Here is a 24,861-nt window from a genome sequence, read left to right as displayed (position 1 = left end):
AAAGATAATACACTAAAATTAGCCAAAGGTCAGGTATGCAAAGTCTTTCTTGGATCCTCTACATGCTACTTAAAGTAATAATACACAGGTAAGAGATACACATCCCCACAAAACCCTACAGCAATTCTGACCCACAAAACATAAGCAGAAAAATTAATGCTGCTTTCTGCTATAAAATATTTATTTTTATTTTGTATGTGCACTTCTGTCTGCACGTGTGTCTGTGCGCATCCTTTAGAATGGCGTTACAGATGCTTATGGGCCACCATGTGGGTACTAGGAATAAAACTGGGATCACCTGGAGAATAACCAGGTCTCTTAACTGGTAGCCATCTCTCCAGCCTCTCCAGCCCTACGACATAGCATAATACAGAAATCTTGTCTCAGAATCAATTTAATCTATTCTGCCCTAGTTGTTAAAAATCTATCAAAAGTCAGGTCAACAAAATCTTATTTTCCAGAGAGAAGTATCTTTTCCCAAAAGTAAAAGGTATTCTGTATATCACTTATCATGTCCTACCTATCATTTACTAGAGCTTATATTGCCTTCATTTCAATATAAATTATAAAAGGGCACAATTTCTCTTATTTACTTTTGTACTCACCACTGTCACACAGATAAGATTCAGAAGAGAAATAAAATTAACTACTTAAATGACATTTGTTCTAGTTATTCTTGTTAATTTCCTTACCTGCGGGATCCCAGGTTATATTATGTGCTATTGAGTCCAGAAAAAATTGGCCACTTTTCTGCCACTGACTATAAAATTCCTAAAATCAGAAAAAAGTCACTTAGCTAATTATGATTAGCATTTTTTAATAAAATGAACATGTCATGTTTACTGTGCTCATAATAATGCAGTTGTTTTTAGGAACAATACAATTATGTCAGGAGAAATATGAGTTACATCAGCACTTCCCTACCTGTGGGTCACAACCATCAGGAAACACATATTTCACATCACCTTTGGAACTAAGACACTGCTCAGTAGCAAAACTACAGTTATGAAGAAGCAACAAAAATGATTTTATGGATAGGGGTCACCACAACATAAAGAACTGTATTAAAGGTTCATGGCATTAGGAAGGTTGAAAATCACTGAATTAGATAATAAAGACTGTTTTTGAAAAAGACTATTCAGACTACCTGCTGCTAGGGTCTAAAAGTCTATTCTTAGTATAAATAACCAGTAAACATATATTTTATACCAAACATTGCTTACATTATTTGTATTTTATTAAAGTCTAAAATTTAACTTTAAGTGTGTATATAAGGACCAACTAATTTAAATATCTTTCTCAATCTTTCATCTCTAAGATATATTACTTCCTTAATATAAAACTTTCCCATTCTTTCAACCATCTTTTATTTGAACCTACAAATCAGTGAAAGAAAGAAAAAAAGAAAGAAAGAAAGAAAGAGAAAAAAGGAAAAAAATCATGTGACACTATACACACATATTACATCTAGGGGGTATCATTATTGTCCTCTGGCCTCCACAGGTAGCCTCTTCCCAGTTAAATAAATGTAATAAACACTTTAACAGTACAGTTTAGTACTGTCAATTATTTAATGCAGCAGTAAAGGCTTCTAATACTGGATAAACTAGATAATCCACAGATACTAACAGAAATCAGAGAGAATTTTGGAAGCTCTTCGTGAAACTGAATGTTCATGAGTGCCCAGCATAACGGCACTTGCCTGTAAACACAACCCTTCAGAGGCCGAGACAAGACAACTGGGAGTGCAGAGCTAATCTGGACTCACAGTAAGTTCTGTACTTGTCTTGTGCTACGTAGCAAGATTCTGTTTCAAAAAGACCAATAAAGTGTAAGGGGGACGGGATAGAGAAAAGGCAATTTATAAGATAGTATTGACTCAAGTAAAAGCAGTCTCAAAATGATCAGAAGTTATATGAGCGTATCTCCACCATTAAAACACCACTTAATTATCTACATTTCTTATCTCTAATATATCATCCTTGGAACAACTCTATCAAGAATGAACAAATCCCAGTTAATTTCAAAGTTGAACAAAGAGCGTCATAAGGTGATCTTTATTAAAATCACATAGGAGCCCAGTTTGGTAACAGAATCCCAGCACTCCTGAGGCAGAACAGACAGATCTCTGAGCTCCAGCCCAGCCTAATCTAAATAGTGAGTTCCAGGACAGCCAGGGCTAAACAGAGAAACCCTATCTTGGAAAAAAAAAAAAAAAATTAAGTTCACTAAGTAAAAGCAACAGAAACACACAACAGTTCTAAGACGAAAGGATGGACTATCCAGAGACTGCCCCACCAGGGGATCCATCCCATAATCAGCCATCAAACCCAGACACTATTGCATATGCCAGCAAGATTTTGCTGAAGGGACCCTGATATAGCTGTCTCCTATGAGGCTATGCCAGTGCCTGGCAAATACAGAAGTGGATGCTTACAGTCAGCTACTGGATGGAACATGGGGCCCCCAATGGAGGAGCTAGAGAAAGTACCCAAGGAGCTAAAGGGGTCTGCAACCCTATAGGTGGAACAACAATATGAACTAACCAGTACCCCTCAGAGCTGTGTCTCTAGCTGCATATTGTACCAGAAGATGACCTAGTCGGCCATCATTGGGAAGAGAGGCCCCTTGGTCTTGCAAACTTTATATGCCTCAGTACAGGGGAAAGCCAGGGCCAAGAAGTGGGAATGGGTGGGTAGGGGGGCAGGGCAGGGGGAGGATCTGGGGGACTTTCGGGATAGCATTTGAAATGTAAATAATGAAAATATCTAATTAAAAAAAAAAAAAAAAAACCAACCAGACAGCAGTTCTCCAATTTCTAAGCCTATCCCTCCAGTTCCCATGCTGATGCTTCCATGTGGCTTAGGAATCCCTGGTTTAATCTTCATGGTGACTACAAAGACATGGAAAAGACTACGACCTGTTATACTCAAGAGCACTAAAACACATGAACTCTAAGTACATACTCCCAATATTTATAAACCACTAGTTAACAAACTTTCTAATTTCTTATATACTTTCCTTATAAAGAACAGCATTTATTCATCTGACAGCAACTATATTATATAATAAAAGCAAAAAAGAAAGTCCTAAAAATGTTGTAAGACTGAAAACAAATCATGTAACTGTATGAATAAACATTTGAAAAGGCAGAAAACTTAAGATTGCTGTATAGACCAAAAAATAAGGTGCCACTTGGCTCAACAATGGTTTCTGACAGTAGCAATAAAGTAACTTCCAAACTTTAAGTTATTGACACTTTATATGTTATCAAATAAAACTGTTAGAAGGAAAACTAAACAGTTTATATTTTGTTGACAAAATTTAATCTAATTCAATTCTAATAAAAAATTTAATTATATTTTAATATGAAAATTGAACTTAACATGTGTCTTCAATTATAGGTCATAACTTATAGTATGGACTTATAACTTATACTTAGTATGGTCATTTTGATTCTTTTATACTAGATCTATTTCAATTCCTAAAAGAAAAATAATAAAATACTGACCAAGTTTTTCCTTTTTTTCGGCAAACTGACTGGTTCAAAAACAGAGATAACGTTTCCATAGGATGCTGCAATCTTTTAAAAAGAAAAACAAATATAAATTTAAAATACCTATAGATCAAAAGAACAAGTGAGATAACTATTGCAGTTTACATTTAAAATATGCAAACATATGATTTCACCCATCAGTATTTAGGAATGTCAATCTAGAAGACATCACATGGTGCTAGAACCCCAGCACTGCTACCTTTTTTATGCACACTCAGAGACTTCTCTATCTGCATTTATAATACACATATCACCATCTTTTGAATAGTCCTATGGTCAAGAAATGAAAAGAACAGTCATGAAATGCTTAGCATGTAATGAATAATGACAACTATTTCCCTCATAGAGGAAGCATGTAAATACAGTCTTTGCCAAATACAAAATCTGACATGATTTTAAAATGAGTTTTAAGGTTATCTATCGTTGGAGTTCCTAATTTTCCCAACAAATAATTTAACTCAATAAAAATAAAATAAGACCCATTCTTTATCAACACAACGAGTACAATTCTTAACATTTATGTTTTTGAAATTTCTTCCTTTTTCATTTTTTATTTTGTGGAGGGCAGGAACACGTAATTTGAACCCAGGGCTCTTACACAGAGATACTTACACAGTATCCTGAAAATGAGGTACATATTTAATTCCTTCTTGTAAATCAGCAACTACAATAGCTTGAATGAAACCATCAAAATATTAGAAATCAACTAGACATGATGGCATAAACCTGCCATCTCAGAATTTAGAAGAATAGGGGAAAAGAATCATAGATCAGCATCAGATACACAGTTAAGACCCTATCTCAAAAACAAAAGTTAAACCAAACAGGTAACAAATAAGTAAATAAACAAATAAATAAATAAATAAGGCAGTCAGCTGGGCATGGTGGAGGCAGGCTGATCTCTGTGAGTTCAGGGCCTATCTGGTCTACATAGTTCCAAGCCAGCCAGATTTAAAAAAAAAAAAAAATGTAGAGTTAAATAAAAGAACAATATGTTCTAATGGAAAGAAAGAGATGAGGATATTACATATACAAAAATTCAAAATAAGTATGCTAAATGAACTGAGTTTATAGAATATACAAATCAGCTGCACTGTGTTGAGCTAAGAAATACTGGGCTCGAAGTATGAGTTGGTTTTGAGAATTAATTAAGTATTCATCCAATTTTAAAATGAAGGCATATTATTAACACAGTTATTTACAGGTGACTCATGACCACCTTAGCTAGAAGTGTTCTTTGTAACAGAATGATGAACATAAGACTAAAAGATAGGTCTGAGCCTTATTATACAATGATTCATGCCATTGTGAACAATTTGAATTTTTCCAAAACTTTTGTTTTGTTTTTGAGATAGGGTCTTAACTATGTATCTGATGCTGATCTATGATTCTTTTCCCCAAGATAATAAGAAGTTTTGAAGCTGAAAAAAACAACAAGAAATATACAGGTACAGTTTCTCAGACTAATTTGGTGGTTATACAAAGAAAAAATGTTAATGATAAATGTTGCTGATATCAAATAGTGTTTTCTTTCTTAAAGACAGTCAGAAGTACCTTAGTACCAGAACCTAAAAATTTTCTTCCTGATTCTTTATAGACCTATTCACCTATCCTTAAGTAACCCTGTGATCCCTATTCCTAGGAGGCCACCAGATGGATATCAAATTTAGTCCAGATACAAGATGGGCTCAGCATACTACAGCACAGAACTCCTGAACTCAAGAAACCCTCCTGCTTAGGTCTCCCGAGTAAGCTAGGACTACAGATATGTGCCATCATGCCTGGTTTCCTAATACTTTAAGAAAAAAGAGCTTTGATCATAGCACTACCTATTAATAAGAAAACTTACCTTTTATTAGTTTAATCATAAAACCAAATTACTTCCTCCTAACCTAGATAACTGTATAATTTAGTGAATCTTCATGAAAAGCTTTTGCTGGAAGCTATCACATTTCCAACATTACTTAGCTCTATGAATCTGGATGATATTTAAGTAAGTTTTTAATAATAACAAAAGATTACAGAACTAAAGAGCTAGAAGAGCAAACACTAAAACCATGAAAAAAAAAATCCTCACAGTAGTTTTAGAATCCTAAAAAGAAGAACATGTCAAGGCCTAAACAAGAGGCAGATATATATATGAGAGATATTTGCAACTGCACTGAAAAGAAGACCTATAAAGTGACAAAAGACAATGGAAGTACAACAAACAGATAAAGACTGACACAAACATCTTTTATCAATAGTATCATTAAGTACCTAACATGGTGATGCATGCCTTTAATCCCAGCACTAAGGAGGCAAAGGCAGACAATCTGTGAGCTCAAGGCCACCTGGTCTACAAAGCAAGCTCCAAGTTAGGGAGATCCTGTCTCAAAAACCAAGTAACTAAGCCTAATCGGCTATACTTACTCGGTGCTATTTTTAGGAATGTATGCTGCCTAGTATGACGCCGAGCAGGATACTCCACACAGATATAGTTAAACTGATCAACAAGAACTATGCTGTGTTGTATTTGCTGTTATTTTTTTCTATTTATTTATTGTATTATTTATTCAATTTACTATTTTTTACTTTTCATATACAGAGTTCTAACAGTTTTTAATTCCATATTTTAGTTTATGTACCCTTTCTGTTTTCTATAAGTTACTAGAATAAAATCTACCTACAAATAATGACTACCAAATGATTTGTCTTTTGATAATAATACTATTTTTTCCATTTTAAGGAAACTAACATCACAAGAGATTTTAGTTTTATATCAACTTGTATTCCAATGCCAAAACAATAAGCTTTCGGTATGTTTATAAATAATAAGTATTGTGTGTCTATCTCATTTAGTAAAGATTATACTACATCTTAAAATTACACAAAAATGGAGCTCCTAACTGGGTATAATGGTTTATGCCTATAATCTCAACATTCAAGAGACAGACAGTAGGACTGCAGAAAGTTCAAGGCTAGCCTGGGCTGCACTGTGATTTCTAGGACAAGCTAGGTTACAGTGTGACCTTGTCTCAAAAGTCAAAACCAGGTGAAGAGATGGCTCAGCAATTAAGAGTACTTGCTACTGTTGTAAAGGGCCTAGGTCTGCTTCCCAGAATCCAGGTCAGGCAGCTCACAACCACCTGTGAAGTCCAGGTCCAGGTGATCCAAACCCTCTTCTGACATCCATGCTTGTGCCCCACCCCTACCACCCCACCCCCACAGAATCTACATAAATACACTCAGGCACACACATAAAATAAAAATAAATATTTTCAAACAACAAATCACCACCAGAATTCCTGACATTCTCCAAAATTCATCTTGGAGAGCCAAAGAAATGTGTGGCTTTGTCCTTAGAAGGGTCTCGGAGGTAGATATTTCAAAGATTATTCTGATAAAAATCTGCACGTTACCACAAGATTACCTTGCCTTGTTGCATTGAACAGTCTACACATCCCACTTGAATATTTCCATGCTTAGCGCCTGGGATGATCTGTAATCTTTCAAAATTACTTCCCAGTATTACAATGTCACATCCAGATGCATAGGCCTAAAAGGTAAAATATAAATGATAAACATTTCAAAAAATATGTAAAAAACTGGTATTACACATTGTTTAAAACATAAATTTTAACTGCTTCTGAGACAGCCTTTGTTACAACTATTTTCTTTCCTTCCTATATATAACTCAACTACAAACCAACCCCATCTGAAATTCATCATATGCATTTCTTTCATCTTCGTTGAATGTCCTCATCCCTATTTGTAACAAAATCATCTGTCTGTTGTCCTACTGTTAACAATCCAATTGCTTAAATCCCTGTCTCTGTTTTCAACACCCCCCCACAAATGACTTCTGAAGAAGTTTACTGAATCAAGTTATAATCACTGCTTAAATTTTAGTTTCCTACTACGCTTGCAATAAAGTCCCTAACTCCTTCCTTACTATGAAAATACCCTACGTGATTATCCTTCTATAAATCCATCTCAGGCACTTCTGTCTGTTTCCTTCCCTCGCCTTTCATTGCTCTTCCTTCTGTTCTTTTTTCCACTTAACATCAAACATATCTAACACTATACAATCCAAAGATGCACGAACCTGTTCTTAAGAAGGACCATCTGACCATAAACATGCTTAGTCTTTAGAGCAGTTGATTCCATCCCAGGCTCTCTCTTTTTCTTACTTATTCTCATGTATTTACTACTCCCTACCTCTCCAGTTGCTTGGGAATGCAATGACAAAGGATATCAGAAATAAAGAACTAGGCTACAGTTTAAAAATAAAAACATAGGGGCCATGGGTGGTGACACATACATTTAATTCCATCACTCGGGAGGCAGAGGCAGAATCTCAATGAGTTTGAGGCCAGCTTGATCAACATAGTGAGTTCCAGGCCAGTCAGGATTATATAAAAAGACCTTGACTCAAAATTAAATAATTAATTACAGGAGGAACAGACTAATCTGACTAGAGACTTCTACTCTAAGGCCTAAGGAATGAGGAGCAGATAAATATTAAGACCTTTTCCACAAAAGCAGGAGTTGAAAAAGTTGTTTGAATAAATCTGCCAAAGTATTTGGATGTAAGAGAAACAAAGTATTTAGGATTCCTACTGTGCAAATTGTGAATATTATAGATACACCTCAAGTTTAAGAAGGCAGTTCTACAGGAAAACTGGCAGGAGACTAGAGACATTTAAATACCCAAAGAGGTCACACTTATCTTAACTTGCCTTCTGCTCTGGCAGCATTAAACTGAAGATACGCATAACTGCACTCAAGGACATAGGTTAAAGGGCTATTTCATTGAGGGAGTAGAGATAAAGACAAATGAAGAGATCTGAAAACTACTTAGGAGGCAGACTCAACAGGACTTGAAAAACAAAGTTGGAGGAGGTGCTGATGATTCTACCGAGCCTCAAGCTTAGAAAACCAGCTAGGGCTGGGTGGCAGTGGCACATGCCTTCAGTCCCAGCACAAGGGAAGAAGCAGAAGGATCTCTGAGTCTGAGGCCAGCCTGGTCTCAAAAAAAGAGAAAAAAAGAAAAAGACAGGCAGACAGAACTTGCAACTATTTTCAAAAGGTAATTGATATAGGGAAACAAACAAAAACAAAGTGGGAAACTGAGTCTAAACAATGAATTTGAGTATTTGTGAAACCTTTAAGTGAAAAATCCAAGGATCATTTCAATTTATCAGTATGGAATTCTAAGACAGGTTTCTCACCACTGAAGTTAATATACTCAGGAAGTGTATACAGAATGGAAGACCAAGGCCGAATTATCACCCTAAAAGAACACTTAAAAAGAACAGCCGGGCGTTGGTGGCGCACGCCTTTAATCCCAGCACTCGGGAGGCAGAGGCAGGCGGATTTCTGAGTTCGAGGCCAGCCTGGTCTACAGAGTGAGTTCCAGGACAGCCAAAGTACACAGAGAAACCCTGTCTCGAAAAACCAAAAAAAAAAAAAAAAAAAAGAACATTGTGAATGAATAGAAGAAAGAAGAGAAAAAAGAGGAGGGGGGAAGGGGAAAAAGTATGAGTTATAACTAAGCTAAGGAAAACAAGAGAATGGTGAACTGACAAATGTAAAGAGAAAGCAACATAGAGAAAACATTGTTTACTCTGGTGTGATTATGGTCTACCAGAAAATATTGGATTTTTTAAGATGAAAGTTTTAAGCATGTCTTAGAAATTCCAAGAAAAAGAGGTAGATAATAAAGGACCAAGGTTCCACACAGAACTTGAAAAGATAAAATCAGGAGCACTGAGAAAGAATTTAACCTGGGACACTCAGGACAGAGTACATCATCCATTCTATAGAGACAAAAATAAAATAAAATAATAAAATAAAAATTCCAGGTGGATGTTTATATGAGTAACAGAATGTTGGGGTGGGAGGTTTCAGGACCTGAGATAAAACAAATGAACAGATAGATGGGTGGGCAGATTCCTGGGAAGCTTTTCCGTCCCATATAAAGTTGGCAAGTATGATTGCATCTTCCAGTTTTATTTATATTATGTAGGAGTGCTCAAGAGCCAACCAAGAGCAGCGAAAAACAGGAACAAAGAAAAGATGAAGTGTATTGGATTTGGTTAGACTCAAGAAAACAAGAAGGTTCAAGAAAGTTAAAAAAAAAATGTTGTCAACAAGGAGTATTATTAAACTAACTCATGTCAAATTATCTAAATTATAAGATGTAGCTATCTAAAAATAACCACACTAAATAATAAGGACAAGGCTGAAGGTCTAGTTTTCACATTCTTTAGCACAAAAGTGGTATGAATTCCACAATCACAAGTCAACTGCTAGGTAATATAAGAGCAGAGAGAGTAATCAGAGGTAATGATGCCCTTGCATGCAAGAAGCCCTGGTTTCATTCTCTAGCATTAATCTCACTCACATATACATACACCTACTTTAAGTTCTAGGCCCAAAATAAGGAGATGTCATTTCTCAAAGAAAAAGCACATTAATTCTGTTGCTGCTATGTTTTCCAATTTTTGTGGAAAGTGGAAACAATGCCATGTTTTAATTTGGAGATAGTTTTTTGTTTTGTACTTTTCAAGACTTTATTTTGTTTTGTTTTGTAAGACAGAGTTTCTCTATATAGCCCTGCAACTCACTCTGTAGACCAGGCTGGCCTTGAACTCAGTAATCGACCTGTCTCTACCTCCCAAGTGCTTTGGTTAAAGTGTGCCAGCACTGCCTGGCTTGTTCTTTGTTTTTTTGTTTGTTTTTTAGTATATAAATTTATACAAAGTCTATTCTAACACCGTGTTGGGTAATCAAATAGTGTCGCAAAATATTTGTATATTTCAATCGGTATACCAACTACTTCTGTTAGATCTATAACCAAGTCAGGAGAATGGTATATATAATAATCCCAGCACTTGGGTATCTGAGATTAGAGGTAAGCCTGTGCTATATAGCCAAGTCCAGTCTCAAAAAGGAAAACAAACAAAGCCCCAAATACTCTGTTCCTAACCAATGAAGGCCCTCAGCTGGAAGCCTTCCCAGCAGACACAGGCAGCATTAGTTACTAACTCTGAGAGAATACAGGACGCGACTCACAGGAAGAACGAAGTCCTCTGCACCAGGAAGCTTCAATCACAAAAACATTCAAACCTTCCAAGTCTGACAAGTAACCTGGAATATTCTAAATTTCAAAACTATATCCAACATTGTAAAAAAAACAATCACTCTTCTAACTGGAAACTGGAGTCTCTAAAAGGCTTGGAATTCGTTTTCATGAACTTTTTATTTTAATCAATCCTTAACAGGTATATGCTAAAAAATTTTCTTTCTTAGAGTATGTTCTGGTTAAATGATTATGTTGTAATCAATACTTATTCTCTCTTTTTTAAACATAATATTGAAAATTAGTATTATTTTAATGATTTTTATTAAGTGTACTTATTCCTAAAAAACACAGTAACTGATAAAAAATAAAACTTTAAAACAAAGCCCCCACTTATTATAACAGTTTTCTCTTCCTTCAGATAGGTTCAAAGCAAACTTTCCCCTTCTATAATCTCCCACCCACAAACACTAGAGTACAACCCTACACAAACACACACACACCATTCATAAAACGTTTCTATCTTCCCAATACAGCAATCATACTACCATTGATAAAGCATCCCTAAAATAAAACAAAGAATGATCTACTATCACAGAAAATTGGGAATAAGAAAACACTTATTTTAGTCTCCCTACCAAGCCCTCTTTAGAACCATAGTTGCTGTTTTCAATTTATAATCCAGATCCCCTTTGCTATGAGCACTGTGTCTATTAAAGAATGTCTGATGCTATAAAATATTTGCTTTCCCTCCATAGAATAAGACAATCCTAAATATTTGCACAATCTTTCTGTCTCTTGAAAATTAATGTCCTTGAATCACCAAGATAGCTCAGAGAGTAAAGGTACTTGCTACCAAACCCGATGACCCATAAGTTCAATCCCCAGAACTCTTGAGTTCAATTATCAGTAAACAAATTTCCCACAAATTGTCCGTAGACTATATAATACATATGCCGCATATATACATAAATAAAATGAAACAAAAATTTAAAAACTTTAACTTCCTTCGAATTTCTTTTAAAGCACATTGTCAGCACTAAGTATGGATGAATTTACAAAAGAAAAAGTATTGTTTTATTTTATTTTATGTCAGTATTCTACAGAAAATATTAGGACGTCTAGATTCTAATTAATGGTGTCTCTTTTTAAATCACTGTGTCTTGTAAACTGAGCATTTTCTCCCTCCAAAAAACAAAAGCTATTAATAGGTCAAGATTAGAACACTCACAGAATATCACAAAAGGAATGAGATAAGCATGACTGTAAACAAGGAAAAGAGTTTTGGCCCAATGTACCTAGTGTACCAACTGGTTTTGTGTGTCAACCTGACACAGGCTGAAGTTATTACAGAGAAAGGAGCTTCAGTAGAGGAAGTGCTTCTCCATGAGATCCAGCTGTGGGGCATTTTCTCAATTAGTGATCAAGGGAGGGAGGGCCCATTGTGGGTGGTACCATCCCTGGGCTGGTAGTCTTGGATTCTATAAGAAAGCAAGCTGAGCAAGTCAGAAGCAAGCCAGGAGAAGCAAGCCAGTAAGTAACATCCCTCCATGGCCTCTGCATCAGCTCCTGCTTCCTGACCTGCTTGAGTTCCAGTTCTGACTTCCTTTAGTGATGAAGAGCAATGTGGAAATGTAAGCTGAACAAATAAACCCTTTCCTCCCCAACGTGCTTCTTGGTCATGTTTGTGCAGGAATAGAAACCCTAAGACAAATTAGTACCAGGAGTGGGATATTCCTGTGACAACCTGACCATGTTTTGGGGAGGACTGTAGAAAGACTTTGGAACTTTTGGGCTAGAAGATACATTAGGTGTTTAAGTATTCTGTGGGATGTTGTGTAGGAGCTTGGAAGATAATGTTGAGAACAGTGCCTGGCTTGTTAAATTTCAAAGGGAAGATTAAAGACTCTTATCAGAGCTGTTGCTATTTTGATTGTGAAGAATCTGTGGTTTTAGTTAGCCAGGACTGAAGAATCAGATGTGATTAACAAGATACCAGAACTACTAAAGAGAAAACTTTACTGGGATTACTGATGCTGATTAGCTGGAGCTAAGAAATTATCAGGGTTAAAAAGAGACCAGCATCATTTAGGTGACATCTTCTGGGAAGTGTTTTCTGAGAGGACAGAGGCTGTGCTCCAGAGATAGCCAAGGTTGTACCTTGTGCTGTGGCTGGACTTGGTAATGTGTAAGAGTCACCCAGGTGGCACTGGGTTTGAAGACATGAAGGGGTCATGAAGAACAGCTAAAGCTGAGCACCTTGAGAGGCCACAGAAGGCCACTGGTGAAGGTGCGGCCTCAGTTGCCACTGATGGCCCAGAACTGAAGGGGTCATGCAAAGAAACTGAGGCTTGGCACCATGAAAAAAGCCTGAGAGGCTATTGCTGAAGCCTCCTTACAGTGGAAGACAGCTGTGTTTTGGAGATGCCAGTACCATGAGATGACCACCAAGAACAGCAGCAGCAGTGGAGTACAGGCAGCTGGAGCCTAGAAGATCATGAGTGAATCCCAGACATTAGACAGTTGGAGTTTAATTTTCTTTTGATTATGACTGTACCCTTATATTTTTCCCTTTTGAAGGAAGAAAGTATTTTAGTGGAGCCCACAGTTAAAAGACTTTGAATTTTAAAAGATATTTTAAAGAGATTAAACTTTTAATATGTAAAGACTGTGGGACTTTTAAAGTTATTTAGATCTTGGGGATAAATAAGAAAGTAAGGGTTGAGGTTTAATAGTGATGTGTTTGTGTGTCAGTTGACAAAGGGCCAACTGTACTGTTCGGTTTTGTGTGTCAACTTGACACAGGCTGGAGTTATCACAGATAAAAGAGCTTCAGTTGAGGAAATGCCTCCATGAGATCCAGCTGTGGGGCATTTTCTCAATTAGTGATCAAGGGGAGAGGGCCTATTGTGGGTGGGACCATCCCTGGGCTGGTAGTCTTGGGTTCTATAAGAAAGCAAGCGGAGCAAGCCAGGAGAAGCAAGCCAGTAAGTAACATCCCTCCATGGCCTCTGCATCAGCTCCTGATTTCTGACTTGCTTGAGTTCCAGTTCTGACTTCCTTTAGAGATGAAGAGCAATGTGGAAATGTAAGCTGAATAAATAAACCCTTTCCTCCCCAACGTGCTTCTTGGTCATTAAGTTTGTGCAAGAATAGAAACCCTGACTAAGACACCAGTGTCTCCTCTAATTCCTCACTTTATGTTGATGATAAAGTGTGTAACAAATGAACTGTGTTAAAATTTCAAGAACTTTTAGTAAAAATATTATATTGAGAATCAAATCTAAATTATTAAAGCAATTATTAACTGCCTTGCAATAAGCTTCTGTACCCACTCATCAAATCAACCACTATTTATAAAGTACTTTCTAATACAAACTAATATGAATTAGATACAATGAATTATAACCTTAATTTAATTAAGAGTTGACATTTCACATAACTAACACAAACAGAGTTCCATTAAAAGATGATTTAAAAAATGTAGATGGCCGGGCGTGGTGGCGCACGCCTTTGATCCCAGCACTTGGGAGGCAGAGGCAGGCGGATTTCTGAGTTCAAGGCCAGCCTGGTCTACAAAGTGAGCTCCAGGACAGCCAGGGCTATACAGAGAAACCCTGTCTCAAAACCCCACCCCCCCCAAAAAGATGTTAATAGAGAACTTGCTCAAAAAAAAAAAAAAAAATAAATAAACAACTAATGACCTATGGCCCCAGCTAATCAGCAAATTGTGTGTGTGTGTGTGTATGTGTGTGTACATGCATGTGTGTCTGTGTGCTGGAGTCCTGGGCAGTGTGGCAAAGCCCTGCCTCAAAAGGAAAAGTGAAAGCAGTGTTAAGGATAGAGTTCAGTAATAGAAAGCTTCCATGGCAGGTAAGCATATGCATAAGGCCCACTGGCTTGATCCTTAGAATAAAAACAAAAGCAAAATTTTAAAAAGTAAACAAAAACAAAAGCAGGCAAACAAACCCCAAAGCACTCTAACTATAAAGAACCATGCTTCAAAGCAAACCAGGTTATGACTCAAGTACAAAGTATCACTATTACCTCAGTAACTGTCTAGGCACTCACAGTGAAGCCACTGAGGATACTTAAGCAAAGCAAACCAGGTTATGACTCAAGTACAAAGTATCACTGTTACCTCAGTAACTGTCTAGGCACTCACAGTGAAGCCACTGAGGATACTTAAGCAAAGCAAACCAGGTTATGACTCAAGTACAAAGTATCACTGTTACCTCAGTAACTGTCTAGGCACTCACAGTGAAGCCACTGAGGATACTTAAGCAAAGCAAACCAGGTTATGACTCAAGTACAAAGTATCACTGTTACCTCAGTAACTGTCTAGGCACTCACAGTGAAGCCACTGAGGATACTTAAGCAAAGCAAACCAGGTTATGACTCAAGTACAAAGTATCACTGTTACCTCAGTAACTGTCTAGGCACTCACAGTGAAGCCACTGAGGATACTTAAGCAAAGCAAACCAGGTTATGACTCAAGTACAAAGTATCACTGTTACCTCAGTAACTGTCTAGGCACTCACAGTGAAGCCACTGAGGATACTTAAGCAAAGCAAACCAGGTTATGACTCAAGTACAAAGTATCACTGTTACCTCAGTAACTGTCTAGGCACTCACAGTGAAGCCACTGAGGATACTTAAGCAAAGCAAACCAGGTTATGACTCAAGTACAAAGTATCACTGTTACCTCAGTAACTGTCTAGGCACTCACAGTGAAGCCACTGAGGATACTTAAGCAAAGCAAACCAGGTTATGACTCAAGTACAAAGTATCACTATTACCTCAGTAACTGTCTAGGCACTCACAGTGAAGCCACTGAGGATACTTAAGCAAAGCAAACCAGGTTATGACTCAAGTACAAAGTATCACTATTACCTCAGTAACTGTCTAGGCATTCACAATGAAGCCACTGAGGATACTTAAGCAAAGCAAGGCAGCTTATTAATGAAATAAAGCAATTCCGAAAGCAGGAGTCACATGTCATTGCCCACTAGAAGCTTTCTAAGGGCAAATCCAAACTAGTGTGATGGCACTTGACATAATAGGGAAAAAAACTGAATGTTCTGATATGCTAACCTATATTAGTAATTGCACATTTTAAAACATGAAAATTGTCATTCAAATTCAATTTGAAGTCCGTCAAAACTTTAAGCAGGAACCAGAGTCTTGATCTTGGAAATCCTTCAACACAGGTATTGCACTCCTTGCAAGTGTGTAAAGGGAAGAACTGCAAACACGGGCGCGTCTTCAGAGAAACCATGAAGCACCGCCAAGGATGAAAGAACCCTTCAAGGGGAGGCTGCAAAATCTCGTCCATACTTCAGGTATAGCTGCAACATGAAGATTTTAATCCTTTGGACATTATGTATCATTAATTTTGTTCTTGCTAAAAAAATAAAAATAAAATAAAAATTCAAAAGCTAGGGGAGGGTGGAGCTTGGCGAAATGCTTGACTGGAATGAATGCCAGAGACCTGATTTGATCCTCAGTGCCATCACTGACACTCAACCAAAAAAGGTTAAAAACAAATCTCAAGGAAGGAACAACAGACTGTTCATAAACATGAAGGAGAAAATGGGCAATTTCAAGGCAAAGAAATATGAGCTGCACCCGTTTATTCAGGAAAGGAAGCGCACGGAACTTGCTGCAATGGAACTCCAGAGGCTGCAGGAGGAAAGAGAGGACCATAATCTTTAAACTGTCGCCAGAACTAAAGGGACCTGGGATCTGTATACCAAACTAATGTAGTTATATTACGTGTTTAAGTATCTAATGTGTAGATAAATGTGTGTATAACTTATGTGATTACATGCTTATCTAGAAGCAATCTGCAACCAGCTTAGAGGAAGGTCATCACAGCTTGCTTTAAGGGAAAACTAACTTTAAAGACAGAAGTGGGCAACAAGTTACATGCTGGTATATGGCTGCTATTTAACCCTTAGCTCCTAAAACTAGCATGAAAGCAATTTGCCAAAGTTTTATATTTTATAGACTAATGCATGTAGATGTATAGACGGGCTGTCAATTTATACATGCTTTGAAGTACCCACACTGCCTTATGTGCATTCAGAATGCCTTTTTAAAAAGTTCTTAGCATTTATTTGCCTTGGAGAAAGCTCTCATTAAGCTTAGGCGATGGCAGAAAATGACAATACATCATTATCCTAGAATCTCTCACTGGAAAGACATTCAGTGAAGCCTCGTTGGCAATGCTTCCTTCCTTAAGGAGAGAGAGCAATATCCAGCTATGGGGTGACAAATGCTAAGACGGATCTCCTCCTCTCACTTCCCCTGAGAATTTTAGACTAGGCAAACATCAAGAGTTAGAATCTTGACAAGTGCTAGTGTCATGTGCCACTCCATTGGGAAGTCACAGGCTAGCATAACTCTAAAAGTACAGTCTAAGCATTAAATGCCTAAAGCACATTAAATGCTGAGCATTGCTTATTCTAACAAAAGTCTAAGTCTCTCTCTCTCTCAAACCCACACACACACACACACACAGAAATTAAGATCTCTAAGTCTGGGGCATGTTAAGCTGTTTGTGTTTTAGTTGTACAAAATTAAAATTTACATTTAATAAAAAAGTTGTAGCTAAACACATCAGCATTATAAATATGTTCAGACTAGAGAGGTCTGACATCCACTACTGACTTGTGACTTAAAATTATTAGAAAAGCTAAACAAAGATGGAAAAGTGTCAGTAAACCCATGAAGGCAGAAATGTGAGACTATCTTTTTTCCAACAGCTGGAAATAGAATAGAAAAGACAAGCAAGTCACACTGGCTAAATCTTAACTTGCCCTTAGCAAACAGGAGATAGGCTGAAGATGCAAAGGTAAAACCCTCAGGAATTACCTCGAACAAAACTTTTCAAGGACTACAAGGCCGGCCTAAGTAACTCAAAGGACGTGAGGAATGAATGGAGACTATTTTCTTGGCAAAGTTTTTCATCGGTGAACTTTTAAGGGAAAATAAATAGCAATGCGCCGTTTTCATTATATTGTCATTTAGACTAGCTTAATAATCAGTAACCATTTTAAGACACCCGCTCTTTTAACTACAAAGACTTGACCTTAGAACCTTGACCTGAAAAAAAAAGCAGCAGCAGCAAATCCAAGAACTACTGAATGTAAATGAATTCCACATTCCAGGCCTATGCAGCGGGAAAATCATCGCTGATCCCCCGAACCCCCAAGTCGTGATTCTTCTAACATTTTGGAGGAACTACTTTGGCCAGAAGAAGTCAGTCTAACATTTTCTTTCTTTCTTTCTTTTTTTCAGCTCCAAACCGCGCTGCCTGGAGCGGAGGCCGTGCGGCCTCTGCCGCGCTCACCGTGAAGCGCTGCTCGCCGACGCTGCCCACCGCGAAGCAGTGGTCGCCGGGGTTCACCGCGCCGGTCAGCACCTGGTGCAGGTTCATGGCGGCGTCCTAGTCCCGCAGCAGCCGCCGCCGCGGCCAGCTCATGCCCGTGCTCAGCCGTCTCCCTGCGCCTTCCCCCTAGGGGCGGCGGCCGCTCCTCCGCGGCGGTGCCAGGCGCCCGAAGCCGCAGCAGACGCTCGGTCGGGGCCCGCGGCTCATCCCGAGCCGGGCGGCCGAGGCCTGAGGGGGGCGGGCCGGGGAGCGAGTGCGGCGCCGCGCTCGCTCTGCACCTGTCACGGCCGCCCAGGTAAAAGCCGGCGGGCGTCCGCTCACCGGGGCGCGGCCCGCGGGGACCGAGCTGTCCACACGATCCTCCCGAGCCGGCTCAGTGGGCCGCACAGCCCGAGAGGCGCGGCAGTCCGCGCGGCTCTTCACCAGAGCGGCCCCAGCCCAGCGGCGGTCCCGCCGCCCTCAGCAGCTGCCAGCGCTCGCTACGCGGCTCCGGCCCTTGCGCCAAAGTATCGCGAGATTTCCTTCACGGCTCCCGAATGGCCAGCGGGACACACGGCAGCAACGCCTTTTCTAGTCGAGAGTGAGCCAATCCCGAGGCGCAAACGTACCTACTGCTCCGCCCCTTCCTGAAGAAAAGCCAATCTCTTTGAGGCTTGTGGAGGAGCCCAGACTCATTTTGAGCCTGGCGTAAACACTGTAAGACCCAGGAGTTATCTAAAAGTAACCGAGCTGTGCTTCGGGTAAGGGATCAACCTAACAGGACAGAAAGTTCAACTGTGAGGAGGTGCAGGTCCCTTATTCCTGGTATGACTACAAGTCCCAAGATGCACCGCTCCCCCCCCCCCACACACACACACCGGCGCCCCGAGGGAATCTGTAAAAGTGATCCTAGAAACCTCTTTTAGCCTTGTCGCGGTTCTCTCTGCGCATTTCCAACTCACTAAGTAAGATAATTTAGAAAGGTTTAGGCTCTTCAGTAATAGTAATGCTTTATTTTCTAATATAAACAACCGAGATTTTAAAATAGTGCCGATAATAATGACCCACCAGTCCTACTTTGTTTTTGAAAAAGAACCCAACAATCTCAAAATGAATTGTCAGGTACCAGTGGTGAGATCCAGTTTCCATGTTTTGACACTTTTTTCGTCTTATTATTAACAAAAATCTGCTCAAATGGCTTCCCGGCTTAGGGACAGGCGGTTCTATTCCTCTCTGTCTCAAATGTTCGGCACAGGCTTAGTGCAAAGTGTTCAAGAAAGTTTCAAATAGATGAATATAACTATGAACTTTGTTTCAATAGTATTATCAGAGGTGAGAAGGGTCGGAAGAGACACAGCTCGGGCGCTGACACCTTCAGCCTCCTAAGGAGCTTGCCTAGATTAGAAACTTCAGTTGAAGCCAAACCGGAATTTGGAGCTTGGGTGCAGAAAAGAATTTCAGGACTATCCAGTTTATGAAGTACAGGTGGAGTTTAATAAAAAAAAATTAATATAGGCTTAAGTGCGAACGTTGATAGAACAGCATGGGTTACAGAAAGAGAACCAGTCTCGAAACTAAATAAATCAAGAAACTTAAAGCTAGTATTTCGAAGACAAAATACTAGTACCACTTATCTCCTTTTCCTAAGATATTTGCAATGTACATTTAACTTTGTTTTGCAATTAAAAAATACCGAGACCAGACATGTGCCTTTAATCCCAGCACTCCAGAGGCAGAGGCAAGTGGATCTCTGAGTTCTAGGCCAGTCTGGTCTACAGAGTGAGTTCCAGGACAGTCAGGGCCAGACAGAAAAACCCTATCTCGAAAAACAAAAATCAAACAAAATGTAAAAATATTCTAAGACCCACCTCCCCTTTTAAAATAGGAAGATGAAAATGGGTTCAAAATTCCAGTCTTTTCGTAAATGGACAACACTAGGCCAGGCATGGAGCGACATACTGTAGTTCCAGCACTTGGAAGGTAAAGGCAGGGGATTCAGGAGTGCCTTGGCTACATAGAAAGCTTGAGGCTGGGCAGCTGTGGCTACATGAGACCTCTTTTCGAAAGAAGACAAAAGACAAAATGTAATGTATTTTGTTGAAGTTTGTGAAGTCTAAGTTGGCTTTTTCTAATTGACTCTGTGGTCTCTCACTTGCTAAGCAAGCACCCAACTGCTGAGCTACAGTGCAGTCCCTAGGAATCACCTGGGAGACATATCTCTGAATATGTCAGTGAGGACGTTTCCTGAGGCATTTCACTGAGGAAGGAAGACCCATTAGAGATGTAGACAGAGCCACACCATGGGTCCAGACTAAATATGATGGAGAAGGAAGAGGAGCAGCAGTATTTACATCTGTCTTTTGACACCAACCACCTGATGCTTCCTTCCTGCCTGATGGACCAACTGTATCCCCTCAAATAGTGAAGCAGAAACCCACCAAGCCTTCCCTCTTTACCACACGTTTCCCACGTGTTTTGTCCCAGTAATGAGAAAAGTAATGAATACAGCCACCAAGCGTGCTTGAATTTGTTTTCTAATTATCACTTCAAATTTTATTTAAAGCAACTTTAAGTTAACTCTGGGAGAGAAGTGTACATGAAAATGAAGTCAGGGCCCTGAGCAGGCTAGTGTTTAGGCTCTAGCCCAAAATTTGAATGGTTTCGTGTGGGTTGTGCATCAATTTTGTGGCTGGCCCACTGTCATCGTATTTGCTTATTCTCTTGTACCTAGTTTTTGTTCTGAGGCACATTTAAGGTGATACAATAAATAGAAACTACATGAGTTGGTAGATATGAAACTGGACACAAAGTCCTGATTCACATAGTAACTAGCTATATGACTTTGGATATGTTTATTAACTCTGAAGATCCATTCCTCATCTATAAAAATGGGATGCTTAATTTGATTATCAGCATCATTTTGCTTTGTTTTGACATGTATTCAGCTCTGTGCTTCTGTTAGTTTTTGTTTAACTTCTCTAAGCATGTGTGCAGTTCTTGCGGCAGTCTACCTGAGTTGGGAGTGTCCCTGCCTAGTCTCTTAGACATATCATTTACTCTCCTTTTGCTTTCTTAAACTATAGAATCGACTGTGGTCACTTTTTTATAGAATTGTCATGAGATTTATATGAGAACAATCGCGGCACATACCCAGCATCGAATAAATGTTCTGTGCTGTTTTTATTTTTAAATAAATCTAACCTGTTGATGTATCTGTTCTTAGGTTATCCAGACATTTTTCCATCCTAATCTAATTTCTCAGTGATATCTGAGGCTCCCACAAGAGTTCTCAGCTCCTCCCCATCAGTATTCAAAAGTTTACATGGCTATAACCAGGTTAAGGTGGCACACACCTAAAACCCTGCGGTTGGCAGGTTGAGGCAGAAGGATCAGGAGTTCAAGAACAGTCAAGTCTGGTATCCAGAACCAATCGCCAAGAAGAATAAAGGAAAGTCTACAGGAGTGGGCGGCTACAAAGTGCGCTGGCATTCTGAAGTACAACCTCGTGTTCAATTGCATTCAACTTGACTTTACGACGGTGTCTTCATACCACAGTTACCTGTAGATAACATAACTTGACACACAGTAAAATGAAAGTCTACCCACAGGAGCGTCTGTTTTGCTAAGGACTACAAGAGTTTGAGAGGTTCACAAGCATGTGAGCTTTAGCTGATCACAGGCCACCAACTAATAAGACCTTGTTCCAATAAGGCAAATCCTGACCTGTAGCCAGTCAGGCCAAGTATAAGCAACTGAGTTCTCTTTTCTGCCAACATTAAGGCTAGAGGAGGGTTCTCTGGACCTTTTCTGGTTCTGAGGGATACCAACCTAAGAACCATATTTTTCCTCAATTAAACTCTTAAATTTGCATTGATATAAAGCTTTTTCTTTAGTAGTAAATCGCCCACATAACACGCTGTCTGAATTACAGAATGACTCAGACCATTTAATGCTAGTTTTTGTTTAATTTTATCTACTTCAATGAAAAAAAAAAAGTGCTTTAGCTATGATCTCTCATTTATTTGGGGAAAAGATTCAAACAAAAAGCTTTACTGTAGAAATCACCTATGAAAGTTTATATCCTGCAGTCTTTGGCAACAGCTGCATTCTTACCAAACTGCACTTAGATTTGTGAGCTGAGGGGCACATTGTGTACAGTGGCCAAAGAACAGTGAAGACACAAGTGTTCATGTCATCCCTGCCACTAGCCCCAGGTGACCTCAGAACAGATGCTTTAACTCGTTAGGCACTAATACTTCCTAACTAGATCGAGGCACTAGGGTAAGTCTGTGGCCCATGGGACAAATGCAGTCTGCCTCGATTTTATAGAGTCCTTGACCTAAGAATGATTTTTACAGTTTTTAAATAGCTGAAAAAAATCAATAAAAGAATAATATTTCATGGCACACAGATATTTATGAAATTTAGCCAGGACTGATGGTTCAGTTCCTTAACCACAACTGCTCACAGGGCTGAGGCAGGAGCATGATGATAAGTTCAGTGCTGGTCTGGCCTACAGAGTGACTTTGAGGCCAGCCTGGACAACTCAGCAAAACTTCATCTTAAAAACAGCAGGATGTAGCTTGGTGGTAAAGTCCTTACCCAGCATCCACAAGGCTCCAGGATCAAACTCCAGGAACACACACACACACACACACACACACACAAAGAGAGAGAGAGACAGACAGACAGACAGACACAGAGACAGACACAGACAGACAGAGAGAGATGGGGCAGAGACAGAGAGAGACAGAGTCAGAGACAGGGACAGAGACAGAGACAGAGACACAGAGGAACACAGAGAGAGACACAGAGACAGACGGAGAGGATTGAGGTTGGGAGGAAGTGACTGGTAGAAAGTGAAGGAAGGAAAAAGAAAAATTCTAAAAGTTACACAAATTAGCATTATCAGAACATAGCTATGTATAGTCATTTTTATGTTGCCAGACAGACTCTGTGAGTCCAAGGTCATCCTGGTATACAGATTGAGTTCCAGAATAGCCAAAGCTACACAAAGAAACCCTATCTTAAAAAAGAAAGAGAGGGGGGGCTGGAGAGGTGGCTCAGTGGTTAAGAGCACTGACTGTTCTTCTGAAGGTCCTAAGTTCAAACCAGGATCCACATGATGGCTCACAACCATCCGTAATGAGATCTGACATCCTCTTCTGGTGTGTGTGAAGACAGCTACAGTGTACTTAGATATAATAATAAATAAATCTTTGGGCCAGAGCAAGCAGGGCCGGGGTGAGCAGAGGTCCTGAATTCAATTCCCAACAACCACATTGAAGGCTCACAATCATCTGTACAGCTACAGTGTACTCATATACATAAATAAATATTTTAATGAAGAAAATATCTAATAAAACATGGAATTATAAAAAATAAATATTTTAAGAGAGAAAGAGAGCTTGTTATGATACCAAAAAATGTGGTTAATATTAGAATATAGACACAAAATCTGAAAACAAAATTGGTTATTTCACCGTTATTTTCTTATAAATAAGGATAGGGAGATGGGACAATAGTAAAATTAACCTATTAAGCAACGTCAGATTATTTCAGGTAACTTTGTATTAAAGCAGAGGGAGCTTCATTATCATACCAGGTAAAATCTACCTATTTTAAAAAGCTGCCTCTTTTCCTAATGCTTATTCCTCAGATCACATGAGTAGCTTAGTCTCAGCTTGAGGAATGTTAGCATTTTGACTTGATTTTTAGCTTTGGCCAGGTATGTATAGGAGCATAGCCTAAAACAATAGCTCTCTGTTTGCTTGTTTGTCTTTCCTCAAACATGGATTTGCTTGCTATGTGTATGGGAGAGGGGGTAATGGCACATACGTGGGAGTCAAGAGGACAACTTGCAAGAGTGGAGTCTCTCCTTCTTCCATGGAGGACTGGGGATTGGACTTATCTTCACACTTTGTTACAAGCCCCTTACCTGCTAAACCATCTTGCTCTCCTTCCCTGTTGTTTTTCTTTAATGGCTGCAAGCTGACAACTCTCATAGACCATGTCCTAACATACAACTTGGCTTAATGTGGCTCTGTTCAATCATGAGTCTATTCTTGGCTCCTATAACTTCTGAGTAACTCTCATCTTCTGGGAAGACCGGGTAAGTGAAGTGAGGGAGCGGGGAGGCAGATTGCTCCCTTGCCCCTCACCTCCCTTCCCCCTCTTGTTATTGCAGACTTAGGACACAGCACTGCCTGCTCACATCTTGCTTTCTCACCATCTCTACCTTCTTTCTGCTCAAAGGTCACAGACCCACCTTCTAACACGACTAGTCAAAGATAAGTGTTAAGTCAATTATCCTCTAGTGAGGTGGAATTGTGTAATTCTGTCCTTTTCTTGTGTGCTGCATGACATTGTACTGTTTTCCTCTTTATTTTCCAAGAAATAAAACAGGAAGATAGTTTCTAAAAGGGAAGTCTTTAAAAAAAAATTTTTTTTTATTATTCTGTACATGTCTCATCGCCGCTGCCAGCAAAATCTCTAAAAGTCAAACTGTGAGTGTGGGAAGATGGCTCAGTTGGTACAGTACCCACTGGGCAAGCATGAGGAAGTAAATTGAAATCCCCAACACTCACGCAGAACATGGGCATCCTGGTTCATGTCTGGAATCTCAGCACTGCATGGGGACGGGGAATGGAGAGCTAGATCCCTGAGGCTGAGTGGCCATCCAGCCTAGTAGAATCAAAGAACTCCAGATTCAGACAGAGACCTTGTCTCAAACAATGAGAGTGACCAAGGAAGATGCAGCACGTCAACCTCTGTGCCACACACACACACACACACACACACACACACACACACACACACAGCATTAGCTGGGTAAAATCAATAACTGGGCAAACCTGACAACTGAAT

General features: G+C 39.3%; 1 protein-coding gene across 4 annotated transcripts in view; it reads right to left on the bottom strand.

Annotated features, from left to right (window-relative positions):
- Dmxl1 (Dmx like 1) overlaps positions 1–18,533 on the bottom strand; it is a 131,476-nt gene extending 112,943 nt beyond the window's left edge. For 2 of the 4 annotated variants that reach the window (XM_029471979.2, XM_029471981.2), the window contains exons 1-4: positions 17,977–18,533; positions 6,969–7,094; positions 3,512–3,583; positions 693–771 (exon numbers count right to left, since the gene is read on the bottom strand). In XM_029471979.2, coding sequence (XP_029327839.1) covers positions 693–771; positions 3,512–3,583; positions 6,969–7,094; positions 17,977–18,063 — 364 coding nt within the window. In that variant the 5' untranslated portion in view covers positions 18,064–18,533. The remainder of the gene's footprint in view (positions 1–692; positions 772–3,511; positions 3,584–6,968; positions 7,095–17,976) is intronic. The other 2 variants (XM_021150434.3, XM_021150435.3) reach the window with 1 other exon arrangement.
- Positions 18,534–24,861: the final 6,328 nt, after the last annotated feature.

This window comes from Mus caroli, unplaced genomic scaffold (assembly GCF_978045245.1).
Source record: "Mus caroli unplaced genomic scaffold, Mus_caroli_1 scaffold_19, whole genome shotgun sequence".
In the NCBI taxonomy this organism is placed as follows: Eukaryota; Metazoa; Chordata; class Mammalia; order Rodentia; family Muridae; genus Mus; species Mus caroli.
Note: the sequence above shows the minus strand (reverse complement) of the source record. Positions and strands in the feature narration are given on the sequence as shown.